The sequence below is a fragment of the Rhinatrema bivittatum genome, chromosome 7 (assembly GCF_901001135.1).
Source record: "Rhinatrema bivittatum chromosome 7, aRhiBiv1.1, whole genome shotgun sequence".
In the NCBI taxonomy this organism is placed as follows: Eukaryota; Metazoa; Chordata; class Amphibia; order Gymnophiona; family Rhinatrematidae; genus Rhinatrema; species Rhinatrema bivittatum.
The window spans coordinates 71,570,037-71,591,923 of record NC_042621.1 but is presented as its reverse complement, the minus strand read 5'-3'; the positions used below and the strand labels follow the sequence as shown (position 1 = coordinate 71,591,923).

The following is a 21,887-nucleotide window of genomic DNA, read 5'->3' as shown; positions in this document are numbered from 1 at the left end:
CTGACTAAGAGGCTGATATCTTAATGCGACGATGGCAGACCCTTGGCATGGCTCCAAGCATCACCCAGGGCACTTGGAGCAGATGCCTTACCATACTCAAATGCGCATGCTGTGCTCCATTGTCACACTAACTCCCAATGGAGTGAACAGTACAGTGTGACAACTGCGTCCCCAGTACCATTAGGGCTCTGGTTATGGCATGGTGGTGGGTGGCGATCTAGGGCATCGCACCCTCCTGTACCTGATAATGCTCCATAAGGCTGGACACAGCCCTTGAAATTGCACTGGGAATGGCTCACCACCTTTGCCCTCATGGAATGACAGCAGTGAAATCCATGTATTTATTTGTTGAGTTTTATATACCGTCATTCGGTAAAGCCATCATAACGGTTTACAAAATTTAAATTGTAACTCTCTTAACAATTGTGGAAAAAATATAACAATGTGCATATTAAACAGTCCAACAGTGCCCATGGTGCTCTACAATCATGTCCTGCAGCATCCAACCATGTCCACTGGTGCCTACTGTGGTAACGGCGCCCGTAAGGCCAATAATGCTCTTGCACTCACCAACGATGGATCATATCAAGGGCACCAAACAATGCTGCCCCCAGGGCATTGACAGCGCTTTGACCATGTCTTGATCAGTTTGACGGCATATAGCGCCATCCCTGGCGCCACTGGTGCCCATGGACATTGACAGTCCAGCGGCACCAATAGAGACCCCGGTGCCCGAAGGCATCAATGGATCAGCGGCCACCAAGGATGCCATGGGCGCCTTCAGGCAGAGGATCTGCAGCCCAATACATCTCATTAGTGTAGCTGGGTTCAAAAAAGGTTTCATTAAGTTCTTGGAGGAGAAGTCCATCAACTGCTATTAATCAAGTTTACTTAGGTAATAGCCACTGCTATTAATTGCATCAGTAGCATGGGATCTTCTTGGTGTTTGGGTACTCGCCAGGTTCTTATGGCCTGGTTTGGCCTCTGTTGGAAACAGGATGCTGGGCTTGATGGACCCTTGCTCTGACCCAGCATGGCAATTTATGTTATGTTCTAAAGGAACTGATGACTGCCAGCACCATCGACAGTTCCCCTCAGCTGCCATAGAGCGATAGTGGATGCCCTGCAAGTAGCTTTGTTCAAACAAATGGTAATGGAACCCACGAGAGAAGAAGCTATTCTCGACTTAGTGCTCACTAATGGAGATAATGTCTCTGATGTCCAGGTGGGCGCCCACCTCAGCACCAGAGATCATCAAACGGTATGGTTTAATATCACAAAAAGGATACGAAAAAGAAACACAAAGACCCAAGTTTTGCAGTTCAAAAACATGGACTTTGAGGAAATGGGGGAAGTACCTGGAGGAAGAACTAAAAGGCTGGGAGAACGAAAGAGATATGGATCAGCAGTGGACCAATCTAAAAGGAGCAATTACCAAGGCAACTACTCTATATGTTAGAAACGTAAAGAAAAGCAAAAGAAAAATGAAACCTATCTGGTTCTCAAAGGAGGTGGCTGACAAAATAAAGGCCAAAAGAACAGCATTCAAGAAATATAAAAGATCCCAAAGGGAGGAGCACAAAGAAAAATATTTGTTTGAACTGAGGGAGATGAAGAAATTAATCAAGATGGCAAAAAGTCAAGCAGAAGAGAGGATTGCCAAGGAGATAAAGAATGGTGACAAAACATTTTTCAGATACATCAGTGAAAAGAGAAAAGTTCAAAGTGGTATAGTGAAATTGAAAGGATCAATGTGTGGAGAGTGACGAAGAAATGGCAGAAATATTAAACGAATACTTCAGTTCTGTGTTCACTAAAGAAGACCCTGGAGAAGGACCATCTCTACTTAAGAAATTGGAGGGGAGTGGAATAGATTAAAATCCATTTACAGTAGAAAATGTATGGGAAGAGCTGAAGAATCTGAAAGTGGACAAAGCCATGGGGCCTGATGAGGTTCATCCCAGGATACTGAGGGAGCTCAGAGATGTGCTGGCAGGTCCGCTGTGTGACCTGTTCAATAGATCCCTAGAAACGGGAGTGGTGCCGAGTGATTGGAGAAGAGCGGTGGTGGTCCAGCTTCACAAGAGTGGGAACAGAGAAGAGGCTGGTAACTACAGACCGGTTAGCCTCACTTCGGTGGTGGGAAAAGTAATGGAGTCACTGTTGAAAGAGAGAATAGTGAACTATCTTCAGTCTGGAGAATTGCTGGACCAGAGGCAGCATGGATTCACCAGGGGAAGATCCTGTCAGACAAATCTGATAGACTTTTTTGACTGGGTAACCAAGGAATTGGATCAAGGAAGAGCGCTCAATGTCATCTACTTGGATTTCAGCAAAGCTTTTGATACAGTTCCGCACAGGAGACTGGTGAATAAAATAAGAAGCTTAGGAGTGAGTGCCGAGGTGGTGGCCTGGATTGCAAACTGGTTGACAGACAGAAGACAATGTGTGATGGTAAATGGAACTCTCTCTAAAAAGAGAGCGGTTTTAAGTGGTGTACCGCAAGGATTGGTGTTGGGACCGGTCCTGTTCAATATCTTTGTGAGCGACATTGCGGACGGGATAGAAGGTAAGGTTTATCTATTTGCAGGCGACACTAAAATCTGCAACAGAGTGGACAAGCCGGAAGGAGTGGAGAGAATGAGACGGGATTTAAGGAAGCTGGAAGAGTGGTCGAAGATATGGCAGCTGAGATTCTATGCCAAGAAGTGCAAAGTCATGCATATGGGGAGTGGAAATCCGAATGAACTGTATTCAATGGGTGGGGGAAGGCTGATGTTCACAGAGCAGGAGAGAGACCTCGGGGTGATAGTGTCTAATGATCTGAAGTCGGCGAAACAATGTGACAAGGTGATAGCAAAAGCCAGAAGAATGCTGGGCTGCAAAGAGAGAGGAATATCTAGTAAGAAAAGGGAAGTGATTATCCCCTTGTACAGGTCCTTGGTGAGGCCTCACCTGGAGTACTGTGTTCAGTTCTGGAGACCATATCTCCAAAGAGACAGAGACAAGATGGAAGCGGTACAGAGAAGGGCGACCAGAAAGGTGGAGGGTCTTCATCGAATGACTTATGAGGAGAGATTGAAGAATCTAAATATGTACACCCTGGAAGAAAGGAGGAGCAGGGGTGATATGATTCAAACTTTCAGATACTTGAAAGGTTTTAACGATCCAAAGACAACGACAAACCTTTTCCGTCAGAAAAAAATCAGCAGAACCAGGGGTCACGAGCTGAAGCTCCAGGGAGGAAGACTCAGAACCAATGTCAGGAAGTATTTCTTCACGGAGAGGGTGGTGGATGCCTGGAATGCCCTTCCGGAGGAAGTGGTGAAGACCAGAACTGTGAAGGACTTCAAAGGGGCGTGAGATAAACACTGTGGATCCATCAAGTCTTGAGGACGTGAATGAAGAGGGGGTGGCTCGCGGGAATGAAGGCTACTGCCTGGAGATAATACCCTTATTCAATGTACATACACATGGTTAATGCGACTCCAACATTGCTCAAAGCTTCAATGGTAAGAGGAAATGTGGAAAAAAAAAAAAAAAGGATTTGCATTCACAAAAAAGGGGGGTGTAGCTTGCTTGTTACGGCGGTTACTATCCCCAAACCAAATAAGCCTGATACTTTACTTTCAATACATATCTAGCATAGCTCTCTGCTTCAGCGGCAGGGAGAAAGTCTGCTACTTCACTTTCAATGCATATCCAGCATAGCTCTCTGCTTCAACGGCAGGGGAGAAAGTCTGATACTTCACCATCAACGCATAGCCAACCTAGCTCTCTGCTTCAATGGCAGAGGCAATGTAGAAAAGAGGATCTATATATAGACAACAACCAACAAGGACTGAATTACATAGTCAAGTAAACAAAAGCATGGGTGTAGTTTGCTTTTGAGGCGGTTACTACCCCTAAATAAGCTACATATTCAATTAGATGCAGTTCCAACACTGCTCTCTACATTAATGGTGGGGTGGAAGGGATATAGAACTAAAAGGTACTAAGAGCCAAGCGTAACAATTAAGAGGAAAAAAAAAGTGCATAGCTTGCTGGGTAGACTGGAAGGGCCGTTTGGTCTTCTTCTGCCATCATTTCTATGTTTCTATGTTACCCATCCAAGGTCGTCGATGCTGTGAGCTTGATGGCATCTCTCGCCAGCAGCTATGGCTGATGATAGCCTCATTAACGCTCATCAGCACTGATGGTGCACGAATCCCGGTGGAGCCTCCGATGCCTCCCCACCCCAACCCCCACTCTCAGAGGCGTAGGCTCCTGAGATCATCTGTAGCCATGGTGCCCGACAGCTGTAGGCCAGTTATGGAACAGCCTGGATGCCTCAGCGTCCCAGGGTGCCTTGCGCGGATGACAACCTCGGCCGAAACCCCATTACCCGAGGACTTCAATGACACTCGAGGGCTCTCAAAAGCCCTGGCGGTTGATGGCCTTGAGGATGACCAGGGTGTTCAACAGTGATCCCAGTGCATTTATGGTGCTTGACCTCATCGAGAGCAGCAACGAATGGATTGCACCTCAAAAACACCAAGGGCTGCCACAGCATCGAGGCCATGCACGTTGACAGCACCGAGGGCTGCCGCAGCATCAAGGGCGGCCATTCACACACCTCAAAAGGATCAAGAGCATCTATGGCAGCTCTGATGACATCGAGGGGTACCATGGCGCTTGATGGCAGTCCTGGTCCCCAATACTAGAGGTCAGTGCTGCTACTCCACCACATCGAAACTCTGGTGCATCAAAACGATGCCTATGGCACAGAAGGCCCTTATGACATCAAGGGCAGTCATGCAACCCAATGGCATTGAGGGCACCCCAGCACCTCGAGGACGTCCAGAGTGACCATGGCACTCAATGGCAATCCTGGTCCCCGACATGGTCCTAACATAGATGTGTCAGATCAAAAGTATGCTGGTCACAGATGTACATGGGCAACTATTACTGGGCATGGCACCAAAGGTGCCGCAGCAAGCTGCTTACCAAGGTTCCTGCTCAACCTCTCTCCCAAGAAGACTGCGCGGTCATCAGAGGCAAGCTGGAGGGGAGGCTATGTCATCCAAGGCTCCAGCCCATGGAGACTAGTTCCTTTGAATGTGGGGAGGATGCGCTCTCCCCCTCCCCTCCCCACACACAAGAACAGTGTGGTCCTTGATCTCTTCACTGTCTGAACCTCCATTGATGCCAATTAATCAGTGAAATGGCATGGAACTCCTGCCCGGGTAGAACTCAGGTGAGTCACCAGGCTCAGCAGCCTACACAGATCACTCACTGACTGCATTCGGTCATTTCTGCCACACCTGACAAAAGTACAAAAACAGACAAAACAAGGAGAGGGCACAGATACTATACTGCAGGTGCAGTATTTATCTAATAAGGGATAGAAATAGACTGCCAGACTGTGTAGCGCCTAAGGCCCGCCATGCGGCTGGTAGATAGTGGAAAGAAGAAGAAAAAGGAAAAGAAAATAAACTATTGTAAGGGAAGAAAGAAAAACAGCTGCAGCTCTAGAAAAAAATCACTTACAAAAACTGTGAGCAGACAGCAAAGCTTAATACCGTGACATACATGGCTCCCGCAACCACACGGCTCTGCGGATACAGAGAGGCTGACGGACTCTGCCTAGGGGGCAGGGTGATGACTACAGCTGCACATGCTCAGTAGGACATGTCTGAAATTTCTAGAATCAGGGCTCCATCCGATTATGTCACCCATGTGTGAGGACTGCTATCTTGCTTGTCCTCGAAGAAATTCATAAATATCGTGCATTATACAGTTGCCATTTCCAGTCAATAATTACTGTAATGTGTGGTCCTACATTACCTACAGGAAGGTGTTCTCTGGGCAATGTGCTGTGTTGGGCTGGCACCAAATGTAATGCTTGCATTCAGGACAAAGTTCTATTTTACTTTTGTTTGAATTCAAAATTTTTTCCCACTTGACTACAGTATCTCCTAAGTGTTCTTTTGCATATTTCAGTTGGGATTCAAGGTGGACTTTCTTCAGTAATAGCTTCCTTCTAGACACCCTACCATAAAGGTCAGATTAGTGGAACACTTGGGATATTGTCACATGCAATCTTTGACCAGTCTTGGCCATAGAAGTCCGTAGTTCTTTCAAAGTTGCCATTGGCCTCTTGTTTACCTCTCTGATCTGTCATCTTGTTATCCTTTTACTATTAATGCATTTAACCTTTTTGTCGCAGAAAGAAAAAGCAGATCTGTTTTACATCCCTTAACCTTAGTCAGAGGAAAATATAGAGATGCACACCAGATAAATATATAGATTCTCATACTTACTTGCTGCCTCTTTTCAATCTCCAGCTTCATTCGTATTTTTATGCACTTTAAAGTATATTTATATAAATCTCGAGAAGCATCCAGCATTTGGTGCTTGAGGAATGCACCAACTAAGTTACCACAAAGAAAAATGACAGCATTGGCAAGTAACTGAAAGAAAGAAAAAACAAAAAAAAGAGAACTTTAATGGTTTTTCCATAGTGAGTGGAAACATTTTTTCATCTGCAATACAGGACCACAACAGGGAAGTAAAGAAACCATAAGTTTCACATTTATGACTTTGACAGACTTTTTCTGGTGCTGTCTTAAGAATCGAAGATAGAACTTTTAGCCTAGAAGATTCTGTTTTATAGCCTTTGAGATCCAATCGTTTGAGAGGTGAAGGAGAAAAGATAATATGAAACTGGTAAATACTTTCTCTTATTCAGCCACTCTCAGTGGGGGACTGGGGCAGGTTTTTATTTCATTTTACGTAATTTGCTTTTATAAATTTAGCCAACTAGAAAATTTTTTGCTCTCCTGCAGGCGTAGAGTGATACTTTAAAAGTGCTATGCAACATGTAAGGGGGAAAACAGTTTTGTTTTTTTTAAAATACTTCCTTTGTGGGGGGGGGGGGGGGTGTTTGTTTGTTTTTTTCTTTTGCCAAGTTGATAGCTCCTGGCTGCCCTTCCCAACCCTGCAGGGCTCATATGAATGAATTTGAAAAGAATAAGCCCTATTAGCAGTGCACCACTAAGTATGCAAATGTTTGCTTCCAGGGTGTAATAACTCAAGAAAGGAATGGATATAACATGGAAATACTTTTAATTCCTGACCTCACTGAACACTACTGCTGTAGATTAGGAAATGAGATTCTTAGAAACATCTTTCACTATTGTAACAAGAAGTTCCACCCAGAACTATAGCCTATTTTCCAGTGCATGCATGTGTGTGCACATTGTTAAAAAAAATAAAATAAAATAAAACACTCCATCAGAATCTTCATGTCTCACCTCACATGTCCTGAAAACTTGCTCTGGATAGGATACCAAACAAAGTTATTAGGGGATGGGGACACACACACAGCAATCTCATAAGCCTTCTTTTCCTTTGAAACGTAGGCCAATAAAACATTACGCAGATTACAGTGTGAGCAGAAATGATCTCAGGTTTCAATACGAGCCTGAACGGGTGGTGGAAGCTAAAATGGTAACAGACTTCAAAGAGTTATGGGATAAACAAAGAGGATCTTTAATTCTAAAAGTGAAGGGACAGCAGAAGTATGATCTTGTGCAGTGCTTCGCAACCGGTGTGCCTTCAAACCTGATCAGATGTGCCATGGAAAAATCACCACTGCCCGCTGCTCAGACCCTCACCAGAACCCGGGCTCTGCTCTAAGCACCTCACAGTAAGAAGAATCACCAGCGGAGGCTCTTAAATATGTAGGACCTCCTTTCTGAGAACATGTGTACTAGGCATGCATGCCTATTCCTCCTAGCTAAAGCACAAACCCGAATGTGGTAATTAATGGGCAATATTCACTGCATAAATAACCAGGCCCCATTTGTTTGGCATGCTCACATTTGCACAGAATCTCCTCATCTTCCTCACCTAAGCTTCCTCTTGAGTCCCTCCAGACTCTGTATTATTTCTAGGCTAAGTGAGTCAGGAAGAGTATGCACTGGGCACTACGTAGGGCTCATTCAGGATGTTAGAAACAGCAGCAACGACAGAAGAGCTCTGGCAACCACACGCAGCAGCCAACAAATAACAGACGGATGCCTGCATTATACCAATTTCTCGCTTTTCCTATACTGGAATATAGAAGGAACTGCCTATTGTAACAAATTCATGTGTGTCTCTGCCTCTCTCTGTCTTTGTTTTTAGAATTTGAAAGAGAGGCTGGTGGAGTTTTTAGTGCTTCACTAGATCTTCCTTTGACCATACTAGTCTTCTCCAAGTTTGCATTGCCTGCTTTGTGGAGGTTGGTGTGCCACACATTTTTGTTAATATAGGTGTACCTTGGGCTTGAAAAGGCTAGGAAACCCTAATTTAGTGGAACCACAGATCATGGGGGTAGCCAGAAGTATTTTGCATGAAGAGGTTATTATGACCCTAACAGCAGTGGCATCATGCTTCCAAGGTAGCACAGAGGCAGCTTGCATGGAATGACTGTAGGTAAAAGCCAAACTTCAATGAGCATGGGAAGGCCAGATGTTTTGGATAATAACTTTGCTAGTTTTGTTAGCTGTGTGGATTATTTAAAAATGATAAGACAGAGGACCTGGGAGTTCAAATCAGTATTGGTCTTATAAGAATCAAAGGACAAGGACAGGCCCTGACATGGCCTACCAGTGGAGGTGATAGATGCCAGTACTTTATAACAGATTCTGGGCCTGCTTGGTAAATATCCAGGTGATGCACTGCCTTCTCACACTGAGGACGAGTCTCTCAGGGCTACTGCCAAAGAGGGAAGAGTTAGGTCGGCCATCATAGTTGGTGATTCGATTATTAGGAATGTGGCTGGTAGACGTGAGGATCGCATGCTAACCTGCCTGCCTGGTGCAAAGGTGGCAGACCTTATCTGTCACCTAGATAGGATTTTAGACAATGCTGGGGAGGAGCCAGCTGTTGTGGCACATTGGGCAACAATGACAGGAAAATATGGGAAGGAGATTCTGGAAGCCAAATTTAGGTTTTTAGGTAGAAAGCTGAAATCTAGAGCCTCCAGGGTAGCATCCTCTGAAATGCTCCCTGTTCCACGCGCAGGTCACCAGAGGCAGGCAGAGCTCCGGAGTCTCAATGCATGGATGAGACGATAGTGCAGGGAATAGGGATTCCGTTTTGTAAGGCACTGGGCAAGCTTTTGGGCAAGGGGGAGTCTTTTCCAAAAGAACAGGCTTCATCTTAAAGGGTGGAACCAGGCTGCCAATGTAAACCTTTAAAAAGGAGATAAAGCAGCTTCTAAACTAGAACAAGGGAGAGAGCAGTCACTCAGCAGTGCATGGGTCGGAGGGAGGTATCCGTGAAGGATACTATTGAAACAGAGTCAGGGCATCCCAACAGAGAAGTTCCAATAAGAAAAAAGAAAAAAGTAGTCCATGTGTCTATAAGTAAAGAATCACCTGAGCTAAATGATTCCAAATTATCCCTAAGAACTGAAAAGCAGGCTGTTAATACAAACAAAATACTCACTTTGAATGTCTATATGCCAATGCCAGAAATCTAAGAAGTAAGATGGGAGAGTTAGTGTATAGCAGCGATTGATGAGACAGACATAACTGGCATCTCAGAGACCTGCTGGAGGGAGGATAACCAATAGGACAGTGCTATATCGGGGTACAAACTATATCGCAATGATAGGGAGGATCAACTTGGTGGGGTGTGGCACTTTATGTCTGGGAGGACATGGAGTCTAATAGGATAATGATCATACAAGAAACTAAATGCACAGTAGAATCTTTATGGGTAGAAATCCCATGTGTGTTGGGTAAGAGTATAGTGATAGGAGTATACTACCGTCCACCTGGACAAAATAACGAGACAGATAATGAAATGCTAAGAGAAATCAGGGAAGCTAACCAATTTGGCAGGGCAGTAATAAAAGATTTCAATTACCCCAATATGGGTAAATGTAACATCAGGACATGTTAGAGATATAAAGTTCCTGGATGGAATAAATGACTGCTTCATGGAGCATTTGATTCAGGAACCAATGAGAGAGGGAGCTATTTTACATCTAACAAAGGATTTGGTGAGACAAATAATCATGGTGGGGCCACTTGGCAAAAGTGATCATAACAAGATCAAATTTGAACTAATGACTGGAAAGGGGACAATATGTAAATCTACAGCTCTATCACTAAACTTTCAAAAGGGAAACTTTGATAAAATGAGGAAAATATTTAGAAAAAACAAAGGTGCAGCTGCAAAGGTTAAGAACGTACAACAGGCATGGACATTGTTTAAAAATACCATCTTAGAAGTGCAGTCCAGATGCGGAAGGAAGGCAAAATGATTACCAGTATGGATAAAAGGCAAGGTGAAAGATTTTAGCCAAAAAACTTCCTTCAAAAATTGAAAGAAAGATCCATCGGAAGAAATAGGAAAAAGCATAAGAATGGTTAAATTAAATGTAAATCACACAAAATCAGCCCCAAAAACTGAATGTATTCCAGAACCCTCATGAACTGTAAACACACATCAAAGGAGGGGGGGTATAACTGGTCAGAATTCATACACAATAGAATCATGAACCACATATGTAATCTAACACATATTCATTTGTAGGACCTATAACTCGATGAGTTTGGCAATCAGTCCAACTCATACCTCTGTGAACAGGTCCAATTTACTTTATTTAAATCAATAATTTGGTTTTTTTTTAGTTTAGTTTTAGTTCTTTAGTTTTAGATATAAAAAAACTAGCTGATATAACCTAATACACACTAACCAAAATAATTAACCTATCGCTCAGTGAAGGGGTTATGCCAGATTCACTGAAAAATGCAATAATAAAACCGATTCTGAAAAAGAAAAACAGTGACCCAACCGTCCTAAGTAACTATAGACCGGTTTCAAACTTACCCATGATTGCAAAATTAATAGAAAAAGCAGTACAAAAGCAACTAGCAGAACATCTAGACAACAATAACATACTCTTCCCATCACAACATGGCTTCAGGAAACACTATAGCACCGAAACATTACTAATCTCTCTATCGGATACCGTACTGCGTGGATTCGACAGTGGAAAACACTACATCATGATACTACTAGATCTATCCGCAGCATTTGACACAGTAAACCACAACATACTACTGAAAAGACTGGAAGAAATTAGATTACAAAACAAAACAACTAAATGGTTCATTTCCTACCTTAATAATAGATCCTATCAGGTACAAATAAAAAACTCAATATCAGACAAAATCACACTAAAGACAGGAGTCCCCCAGGGCTCAGCACTTTCAGCAACTCTATTTAACATTTACATGCTCCCGCTCTGCCACCTACTGGCTGGTCTAGGTGTCATACACTACATATATGCTGATGACATTCAATTAATTCTACCAATTGAAGAATCAATTGAAAAAACTCTAAACTTTGCAATGCTATACCTAGACATAATTAAACAACTATTAAACCAAATGGAACTAGTAATCAACATTGAAAAAACAGAATTTATACATCTTGAACGAAAAAACATCGAAAGAATTCAAAATCCCATTTGACTTAAAAATGACAAATCAGTAAACATAACTGACAAAGCTAGAAACCTAGGAGTAATTGTAGACACGGAACTGAGCCTTAAGCAACACATATCAATAAAAACGAGAGAAGGCTACGCCAAACTTATGATCCTTAGAAGACTAAAACCCTTATTAAATCAGGAACACTTTCGTACAGTACTACAAGCTTTAATATTTGCCAGCACGGACTACTGCAACACACTTTTCCTAGGATTACCATACACCACTATCAGGCCACTGCAAATACTACAGAACTCGGCTGCCAGAATTCTTACTGGTAAAGGCAGAAGGGATCATATCACCCAAACACTTGCAGATTTACACTGGCTCCCAATAGAACAGAGAATTCAATTTAAAGCACTATGCACAGTTCATAAACTAATAAACGACAAAAACTCGGACTGGCTAAACACCGCACTACGACTACACGTCCCCCAAAGAAATCTCAGATCAGCCAATAAAGCTCTGCTAACCATACCCACAGTCAAAACAGCAAAGTTGACCCAAGTTAGAGAGAGAGCACTCTCTTTGGCAGGCCCATTATTATGGAACACATTACCACTAGAATTAAGACTAATGAAAGAAATAAAACTCTTCAAAAAAGGCTTAAAAACATGGCTCTTCAAAAAAGCATTTCACAGTGAGGTAACGGAATAACACATACACAAAGCAGGAATTCACCAAGAAAAAGCAGTATTGCTTACTTTTGTTATTTTCTCACAATTTAAGTATTAAATTATAAAGACAGTTAATAGTAAATGGTAATCACACCCTTTCCCATTTAGAGTATATTATCAAACTATGTGACCGTATAATAATGGCACCCTTTGGATAAATTTGAAACCACATATTTCTGCCTAACTGTAAACCGTTGTGATGGTGCTCTACTATACGGCGGTATAGAAAAGTTTTAAATTAAATAAATAAATAAATAAATATGAGTTAGATTACATATGTGGTTCATTAATCTATTGTGTATGAATTCTGACCAGTTATACCCCCCTCTTTTGATGTAAATTAAATGTAAAACATTTATAAGACAGGGTAAGAGAATTTGAAATGAAGTTGGCCATACAGGCAAAAATTAATAAAAATGTTTTGAAATATAGCCGAAGCAGGAAATCTGTAAGGGAGTCAGATGGACAATTAGATGATCAAGGGGTTAAAGGGGTGCTTAGGTAAGATAAGGCCATCGCAGAAAGACTAAATTAATTCTTTGCTTCTGTGTTTACTAATGAGAATGATGGGGAGATACTGGTTCCAGAGACAGTTTGCAAGGGTGATGAACTGGAACAAATCAACCAAATCACAATAAACCTGGAAGATGTAGTGGGCCAGATTGACAAATCACCTGGACCGGATGGTATACACCCCAGGGTTCTGGAAAAAAAATAAAATTTCAGACCTATTAGTAAAAATTTAAAACCTATCATTAGAATCGTCCATTGTACCTGAAGACTGGAGGGTGGCTAATGTAGCCCCAATATTTAAAAAGGGCTCCAGGGGTAAATCCAGAAAACTATAGACCAGTGAGCCTGACTTCAGTGCCGGGAAAAAATAGTGGAAACTGTTCTAAAGAACAAAATCACAGAACATATAGAAAGACAGTTTACCCAAAGGAAGTCTTGCCTCACAAATCTGCTACATTTTGTTTTTTGAAGGGGTTAATAAATATGGCGAACCAGTAAATATAGTGTATTTGGATTTTCAGAAGGCATTTGACAAAGTCCCTCATAAGAGGCTTCCAAGAAAACTAAAAAGTCATAGTATAGGAAGCAATGTCCTTTCATGGATTACAAACTGGTTAAAAGGCAAAAAGCAGAGTAGGATTAAATGGTCAGGTTTCTCAGTGGATAAAGGTAGCAGTGCACAAGGATCTGTACTTGGACCAATGCTTTTTAATATATTTATAAATAAATGATCTGGAAAGGGATACGATGAGTTAGGTGGTCAAATTTGCAGATGACACAAAATTATTCAGAGTAGTTAAAGTACATGCGCATTGTAATAAATTGCAGAAGGACCTTGTGAGATTGGAAGATTAGGCATCAAAATGGCAAATAAAGTTTAATGTGGGCAAGTACATGGTGATGGTATATAGTGTAAAATAACCCATACTGTAGTTACATGATGTTAGGTTCCATATTAGGAGTTATCACCCAGGAAAAAGATTGGATACGTTATGTTCTTATGTTAGGTTAATACATTGAAATCGTCAGCTCAGTGCGCTGCGGCAGTGAAAAAAGCACAGAATGTTAGGAATTATTAGGAAGGGACTGGTTAATAAAACGGAAATCATCATAATGCCTCTGTATCGCTCCATGGTGAGACCACACCTTGAATACTGTGTACAATTCTGGTTGCCGCATCGCAAAAAAGATAGTTGTGATGGAGAAAGCACAGAGAAGGGCAACCAAAATGATAAAGGGGATGGAACAGCTCCCCTATGAGGAAAGGCTGAAGAGGTTAGGGCTGTTCAGCTTGGAGAAGAGATGGCTGAGGGGGGATATGATAGAGGTGTTTAAAATCATGAGAGGTCTAGAACGGGTAGATGTGAATCAGTTATTTACTCTTTCGAATAATAGAAAGACTAGGGGGCATTTCATGAAATTAGCAAGTAGCACATTTAAGACTAATAGGAGAAAATTCTTTTTCACTCACCACACAATTAAGCTCTGGAATTTGTTGCCAGAGGATGTGGTTAGTGCAGTTAGTGTAGCCGGGTTCAAAAAAGATTTGGATAAGTTCTTGCAGGAGAAGCCCATTAACTGCTATTAATCAAGTTTACTTAGGTAATAGCCACTGCTATTAATTGCATCAGTAGCATGGGATCTTCTTGGTGTTTGGGTACGTGCCAGGTTCTTATGACCTGGTTTGGCCTCTGTTGGAAACAGGATGCTGGCCTTGATGGACCCTTGGTTTGACCCAGCATGGCAATTTCTTATGTTCTTAGGTTATGGATGTTCAGCTTGAAGAAGAGACAGCTGAGGGGGGGATATGATACAGATCTATAAAATCATGAGAGGACTAGAAGGGGTAAATGTTAATCGGTTATTTACTCTTTCAGATAGTACAAGGACTTGGGGGGGGGGCAGTCCATGAAGTTAGCAAGTAGCACATTTAAAACCAAGTGGGCAACTTTTTTTTCACTCACCGCACAGTTAAGCTCTGAAATTCATTGCTGGAGGATGTGGTTATTGCAGTTAGTGTAGCTGGGTTTAAAAAAAAGTTTGGATAAATTCCTGGAGGAGAAGTCCATAACTGCTATTAATCAAGGTGACTTAGGGAATAGCCACTGCTATTAAGGTCATTAGTAGCATGGGATCTATTTAATGTTTCGGTACTTGCAACCTGAATTGGCCACTGCCAGAAACAGGATGCTGGGCTTGATGGACCCTCTGATCTAGTTTATCAATTTATGCTCTTATGATATGAAGGGCAGTGGTAAGAAAAGGGTTTGAACGTTCAGGTATAACACAAGGGGTGGGGAGCTGATATACATATGGTAATTTATATGATAATCTACCTAAAGTGAAAGAACTGCAACTGAGCACACTGAATAGTCTTTTTCTGCTATCACTTACTATGCTACTGTATATATTTTGTATACAGTAATACACTAAAATTGGGTCATTTGAATTTACTTACAGCAATAGTCAGTATGAGGGCAATTTTCAAAGCCATTTCTGAGGGTAAAATGGGCTCCTTGAAAATTGTCCATTCTCTAGTCTATGTGGGTAAAATGATGTGCATTTTTCTACAATGCATCTAATTTTACCTGTATTGATTGGAGGCCTTCTCGTGGGTGGGATTTGATCGGGGCAGCAACATGCATTCTGCCTAGAAAATGTACTCGCAGAAAAACAGGGCACATTATTCTCTATGAGTAATTTTTCTTGCAGCAATAATCCAAACAAAACTGTGTGCGCAGTTTTGCTCCAATTCATGGTGCAAATCCCATGAGTAAAAAAACAAATTATTATTTAATTAGTCCCCTATATGCATACAGAAGAATTGGCATCAGTATAGCACATATAGTAATAATTGATCCGGAAAACAATGTATAAAGCATACTCATGTATAGTTTTAAACATAATATCTGTTCTGTACACAAGTGTTTAATATTTTCTTCAAGCCCGAAAGTTTGGAAAGACAAAAAAAAAAAAAGATGGAACTAATGGTTTCTCTCAAGACAGGACCTATATGATCTCAAATGCTTATGCCATCATCACTGAATAACTCTTATGCTGCTCCAAGAAAAAGATATCACAACCTGTAAAGAATCCAGACTGTTTCCAGACTCAACTCAGTTACTTAAAAAAAAAATAAAAAAATTTCCACTATAATATTATATACAGAACCCAAATCCTATGCCATTTCTTTGAACGTAACCACTCTTGACACGTTCTGCAGTATTTTTCCATAGTCAAACATTATGAAAGCTTTTTTTTTTTATAAGGCAAGAGTGGAGCAGTAGAGTATTTCTGCACGTGCTGTCTCTGAAACTGTTTGCAAAAAAAAAAAAACCCCAAAACTCAGCAGTAGTCAAATTATCCAGAGATTCTTTGGTGCATACATGCTTACATAAAGAGCCCAAGTTGAAGACAGTGGGTTTGTTTTCATGTTCCTGTATTTAGCATCTCTGACTTTTTTTTTTTTTTAGCAAAACTTACTGACCCTCCCTAGCCCACAAAGATATTTATTTCCCCTCACACAGAATTCGCTGTGCACATTCTTTCCACAGCCCTGCAAATTCTGTGCTGAGGCCACTGCACACAATATCCCTTCATGCACATTAACTAACTTGCATTAATAACCCATGCTAATAACATATGAGTTTTTCATTAATTTACTGGTGTTAGAGCTGTAATGCATCTATATCTACAACAAATTTTGTCTTTGGAAGTTTTAGAAGTTGCTACTAAGACTTGGGGCATTTGTTTATATTATAGCCATTTATAACTGACGTTTTAATATCATGAAGTGGATCAAAATAATTTCATGGCAGTGGGTGATTAATTTACACACAGAATATGCGTCCTCTGTCAGGAAGATGCGAGTTGTTTCTAAATGTGATGAGTGCTTTAGGGTGGGTACAGGGTGATTCAGCAATTGACAGACTTGGACATCTATTAGCTCATATATTTTTATGAAAAGGATGGGCCTTTGTGGTCAAGTAATGGCTATCCTGTGTTGGAGATTCCATAGCTGGATTTTTTTTTTTTTTTTTTTATTACGAGGGAAGTTTCAAATCCTCTTTCACACAGTTAAAGCTGTATTACCTCCAACTGTTAAATGGCATATTAATTAGTTTGAGGCTGATCAATTGTGTGTTCTATCTCTTCCAAAGTTGAATAATCTTATGAATAGTGAGTTGGATGCTACGGTCCTGGGCTGGCATTCTATTTTGAAGGAGGTTTTAGACAAAACAGTGCCCATTAAAAATGTGCTAAAGTGAGATCTTCAAAAGCTCATTGGTTTTTCTAATGAGAAGCTCATTGTGAACATAGATAAAAAAATTAAAAAAAAAAAACAAATTTGACGGATTTAAGATTGTATTTAGATACTCTTAAAGGAAGGTTTTAAAGGTTTGGCATGAGCATCGATTAAGGGATTGCGCGTACAAGTTGGTCTTGCTCGCGCCCAGTAAATATTAACAGCTGCCCAGATGTGCGCGCTTCTCCCGCAGCGCGCACATCTCACTTGATTTCAAAAAGGTGGAGTGGCCTGAGCAGGGCCTGGGGCATTCTGGGGCAGAGCCAAGAGATGTCCTCCCCCGACAAATTTTAAAATTTGGAACATGCGGAATATTAAGTATTTTTAAACAAATATAATCATGTAAACAACACTTACGCATCTGGGGATGTGCCCAGGTCCGGCACCATGTCAAGTTTAATTCTGCTATGGAGTACGTGCATTTGTGGAGGGATCAACAATTGGCCCAAATGAAACTGAGGTGCCTCAGAGCACGCTCTGCGAATCCTCTTTAACATCTATGTTTTTCCTTTATGTCAGCTAATCTGGGTATGTGTTACAGGCTATATGCTGATTATTTTTATTTTATATCTATAATCCCAGATGTTGCTCTTAATAAGGTTATTGAATCTATGACAGTGATCTGTGATCAGTTAACTGAACATACATTAGGGCTGAACCTTTAAAAACAGAAATATTATATCTGGTACGGTTTCCTTTAAATTATGCTCCTGTTGAAATATCTTTTAATGATATTCAGGTTCCATTCTAAGTCAGGTACAAGATTTAGGAGTCCTGCTAGACACCTCACTTTTTATGCATCCTCGTGTAAGGAATTTTGTTAAGAGTTCATTTTCTAAGTTGAAGATATTATGTCAGCTAAAACCATTGTTATTGTATGATGATCTGAGGACAGTAATGCATTCCTTGATTGTTCCTTCTCCGGATTATTGTAATTCATTGTGTCTGGGTTTACCATATTCTACTTTGTGTGCATTACAGATTGTTCAGAATGTTGCTGCCAGTATTATAAGAGCTGGTATTCATGATCATATTTCCCCTGCATTGATCTAATTACAATGACTTCCAGTATGTTTTAGAGTAAACACAATTTTAATGTTAATTTTTAAAACATTACATGGACTAGCAGCAAATTGTTTTAGCTCAGTATTGAAGATTTACCAACCAGCACGAGTTTTACAGTTTTCTGGTAGATATTTGCTAAAAGTGCTATTGAGTCGGTTGATTTGTTTAACTGAATCAAGGGAAGAGCTGTTCTGTGTTGCTGGTCCAGATTTATGGAATGTTTCTGCCAGAAGCGTTTAAAACTGAGGTTTTAGTTTGTAAGTTTCAGAAACTGATAAAGGTATATTTATTTTCCAAGACATTTGAAAAACTGATGTAGAGAATATATATCTCGCTGTTTGACTGGCACTGAATGTGGGTTGTTAGGTGAAGCAGATTTTTTTTTTTAATGAAATCTATGTAAATCTATGTTTTATGTATGTTTTTAAAAATTTAAAGTTTAGATTTATTTTGGGGTTTATTTATATTTTATGAGATTATATTTTATTGTAAACTGCCTAGAATGGCAGATAAGCGGTCTATAAATATTTTAAATACATTTTTTAAATAGATAAATCAATACATTTGCTCACAGTAAAGCATATCATTTTTCTATACACAACTAGCAGTTTTGCATCTCATTAGCATAGGTTTTTGCATTAAATTGCAAGCTAACACATGAAAAGTGCTTACGAAAGTGTCAGCGCACATTAATACAGTTAGCCTCTAAGTATCGTAACTAGTTCAACAACAAAAAGAGCTTATGTAACCAAAGCACCTTTAACAACCAAGAAGTGATATCTTCTCAATAGTCTTTAGTGGGTTAAATACAGTGGATAAGAAAGAATGAGAACATACTATTAAGCAACAATGGGATGGTAAATAAGCTGGTAATAAGGATCCAGATGACTGCATATTCACAGTGTCTGTAAAATTATTGTTTATATATACCTCAATGGACTCTCGGTATATATCATATACTATGTTAAAATGCTGCTTTTAGTGCACTTCGTTCCCGTGAATCTTGTGTTAAAATAGCTGAATGAGCTAACGCACTGCATTCAAATCAAAGTATCCTGTAAGGGCAGAGGTTTGAATTCTACTTTAGAAACAATTTTTAGCTGATAATGCAAAAAACCATGCAAACCTGGAAACCCACATTCAGTCCCTTCCACTAGGCCACTCATGGAGCACAAGCTCAAGAATATAAATTGTTTGTGGGATGGAAACTACACTCAAGTGTATTTAAAGTGTACAATACTGTGCACACTGATGGCACAGTGTAAAAACAAGTACTGCTACATGTACAATGGTAATTTTATTAAAATACTAAATTAATATATCAGAATGTAAACTAGTAATACAAAGGTTAAAGATTTTATCTTGCTATTTTGATCCAGTCTTAAAACTCAATTAACATTCCATCTATCAAAATCCTCTTTGCAACTATGACGTATGCGCAAAATCAGGTTCACGTGCACAATGTTATGCGTACAAAACATTTACGTGCATAATTTCTCTTTTATACTCGTAAATGGTTTTGAAAATTCAAACCATAATGGACATTCCCTACTACTTGGAGCTTACAATCAAGTCAAGACCAACAAACATTAAAAAAAAAAAAAAAATCAAAAATGTATATCCTGCACTATTAACAAGGTAAACAATCAAAAATTACACAAAAGAATAAAAGGCTTTGAACTAGAGTAGCAAAGGCACTTCTGAGAAGAAATAAAGCATGTGGTTATATAGATGGGGGATTAAAGTTTAGGTCATATACTATGGTGGGATGGTATGTTTTTAAGGAAGAGCTTGGGTTATGTATGTTAATGATCTACCTATTCTTAATTAGTGGAAAGAGAGAGAAGAGGAAGGAACAAGGGGGATCAGACGTGGTGATATGTAGAAATGTGTTCATTAGAAAGAGAATAGCAGGCACCACCAGGCAACTCTCTTCCTGAGATCTGGCTCGAACCAGCCAGTTGTGCAAGTATGGGTGCACGAGAATCCCTTCTCTTCTCAACACTGCCGCTACTTAACCTACCTAACCATGGAAAACGTTAGGGGGGCAGTGGCTACAACCAAAGGCAGTTCCCTCCCAGTCCGCTCCTTTACTGGAGTGGACTGGGAAAAAGGCAGATCGCGTTGCTGTGCACAATTTTAAAAAGCCCTCCCCGTGCGCAGAAGAGACCACCCACCCGCCCGGATATTACAATCCGGCACACATGTGCACGCGCATAACCCCCGGTTCTCTAACACATGCCTAGCTTTTAAAATTTAAGCCAGGCACGTGTTAGAGAACCGGGGGTTACGCGCGTGGCCGGGACTTGCGTGCGCCAAGCCCATTTTAGAAAGGGCCCGGCCACGCACGTTACCCCCGGTATGCGCCGAAGAGCTGGGCTAGTTGAAAGGGGTAGGCAGGGAGGGGCATGGTCTGGGCTGGGAGAAGCGAGGTGAGGATCAGCCAGGACAGCAGCCATTAGGCCTTGCCCCAGGGAAGCGCACGCCGGCAGCCAGCCAGCATGTGGAACTTAAGTCTGCTCCTTACAGCACATAAGTAAAAAAAAAAAAAAATTAGAAAAGGGAGGGTTTAGGGATCAGGAGAAGAGGGGAAAAGGTAAGGAGGCCAGGTAGGGGTGTAGGGAAGTTCCCTCCCAGTCCGCTCCTTTACTGGAGTGGACTGGGGAAGAGGCAGATCGTGTTGCTGTGCACAACTTAAAAAAGCCCTCCCCACGCGCAGAAGAGACCACCCACCCACCCGAATATTACAATCCGGCACACATGTGCACGAGGGACCTGGATTTTATAACGTGCGCATGCCGACGCGGGCAAGTTATAAAACAGCTGCATCCATGTACACGCACCGGGAACCGCACGCACGTGTTTTGTTTTAAATTACCCCAATGTGCATAATTCATAATCAGGAAATGTTCACGTCAACAATATTGCCTATGGCAGGGAAGATGTTTTAGACAGAGATGACTGCTGATAACTTGTAAGCTTTTATTAATTTTTTTTATACGATTTGTTTTGAGCATCATGGGGAATGAATCAGAATGACATGTTGTAGCAACTGCACTGGCAGGAAAATGCCCACTGACATAGCCCATTCTACACTGGCCAATAATCTAAGCCAAAAAGGGACATGCTTCCTGTTTATATCCCTTCCCCTTCCCTTCCAAACAAGGGATTTTACAGCCCAATGTTTTTCATTTACTTACAAATCAATAATGAAATGCAAGCTAGCAATTTAAGAAGATAAAATAGCTACACAGCGAATGTATTTACAGGTAAAACAAGGGAATTCACATTGCCCTAGGTTTCAGTGTAGGGGGACTGCTTAGTGTACTTGAAATGGATTTGCAATTAGCAGTGGAATAAGTGTAAATCCAATACTATAAACAATGACCTCACTCTAACACATGTATTTTGTCTGAAAGGTAATAAGCTCACAGTATGTTACCTCACTGACCTAGACATGACACGCACATGGAAAAATATTTCAACTGTGAATCATGGAGATTGCCTTCATGAGTTTACAAAAGGTTTGTTTTGTGTGTGAAAGGATGATTTGAAACAGCAGCGACATTTCAATAAAGCTGATGAAAGGAGTTAAGTATGAAAAACAGTGATTATGCACCATCTGGCTTTTTTTTTTTTTTTTTTTAAGCACTATTGAATATTGGTTACGGGCCTGATTTACAAAGAAAGTAGTTTCCCATGAGCAAACAAAACCTTTTAATAAACAAGCTCACAGCATTCAGGGAATCTTATATGGCATTGAAGCAAGAAAGAATGTCGAAAAAGGGTCTT

General features: G+C 40.9%; 1 protein-coding gene across 4 annotated transcripts in view; it reads right to left on the bottom strand.

Moving 5' to 3' along the window:
* Positions 1–21,887, bottom strand: part of ADCY7 (adenylate cyclase 7) — a 331,521-nt gene that overhangs the window by 140,208 nt on the left and 169,426 nt on the right. For all 4 annotated transcript variants that reach the window (XM_029608517.1, XM_029608514.1, XM_029608515.1 and 1 more), the window contains one exon: positions 6,303–6,452. In XM_029608517.1, the coding sequence (XP_029464377.1) occupies positions 6,303–6,452 (150 nt within the window). The remainder of the gene's footprint in view (positions 1–6,302; positions 6,453–21,887) is intronic.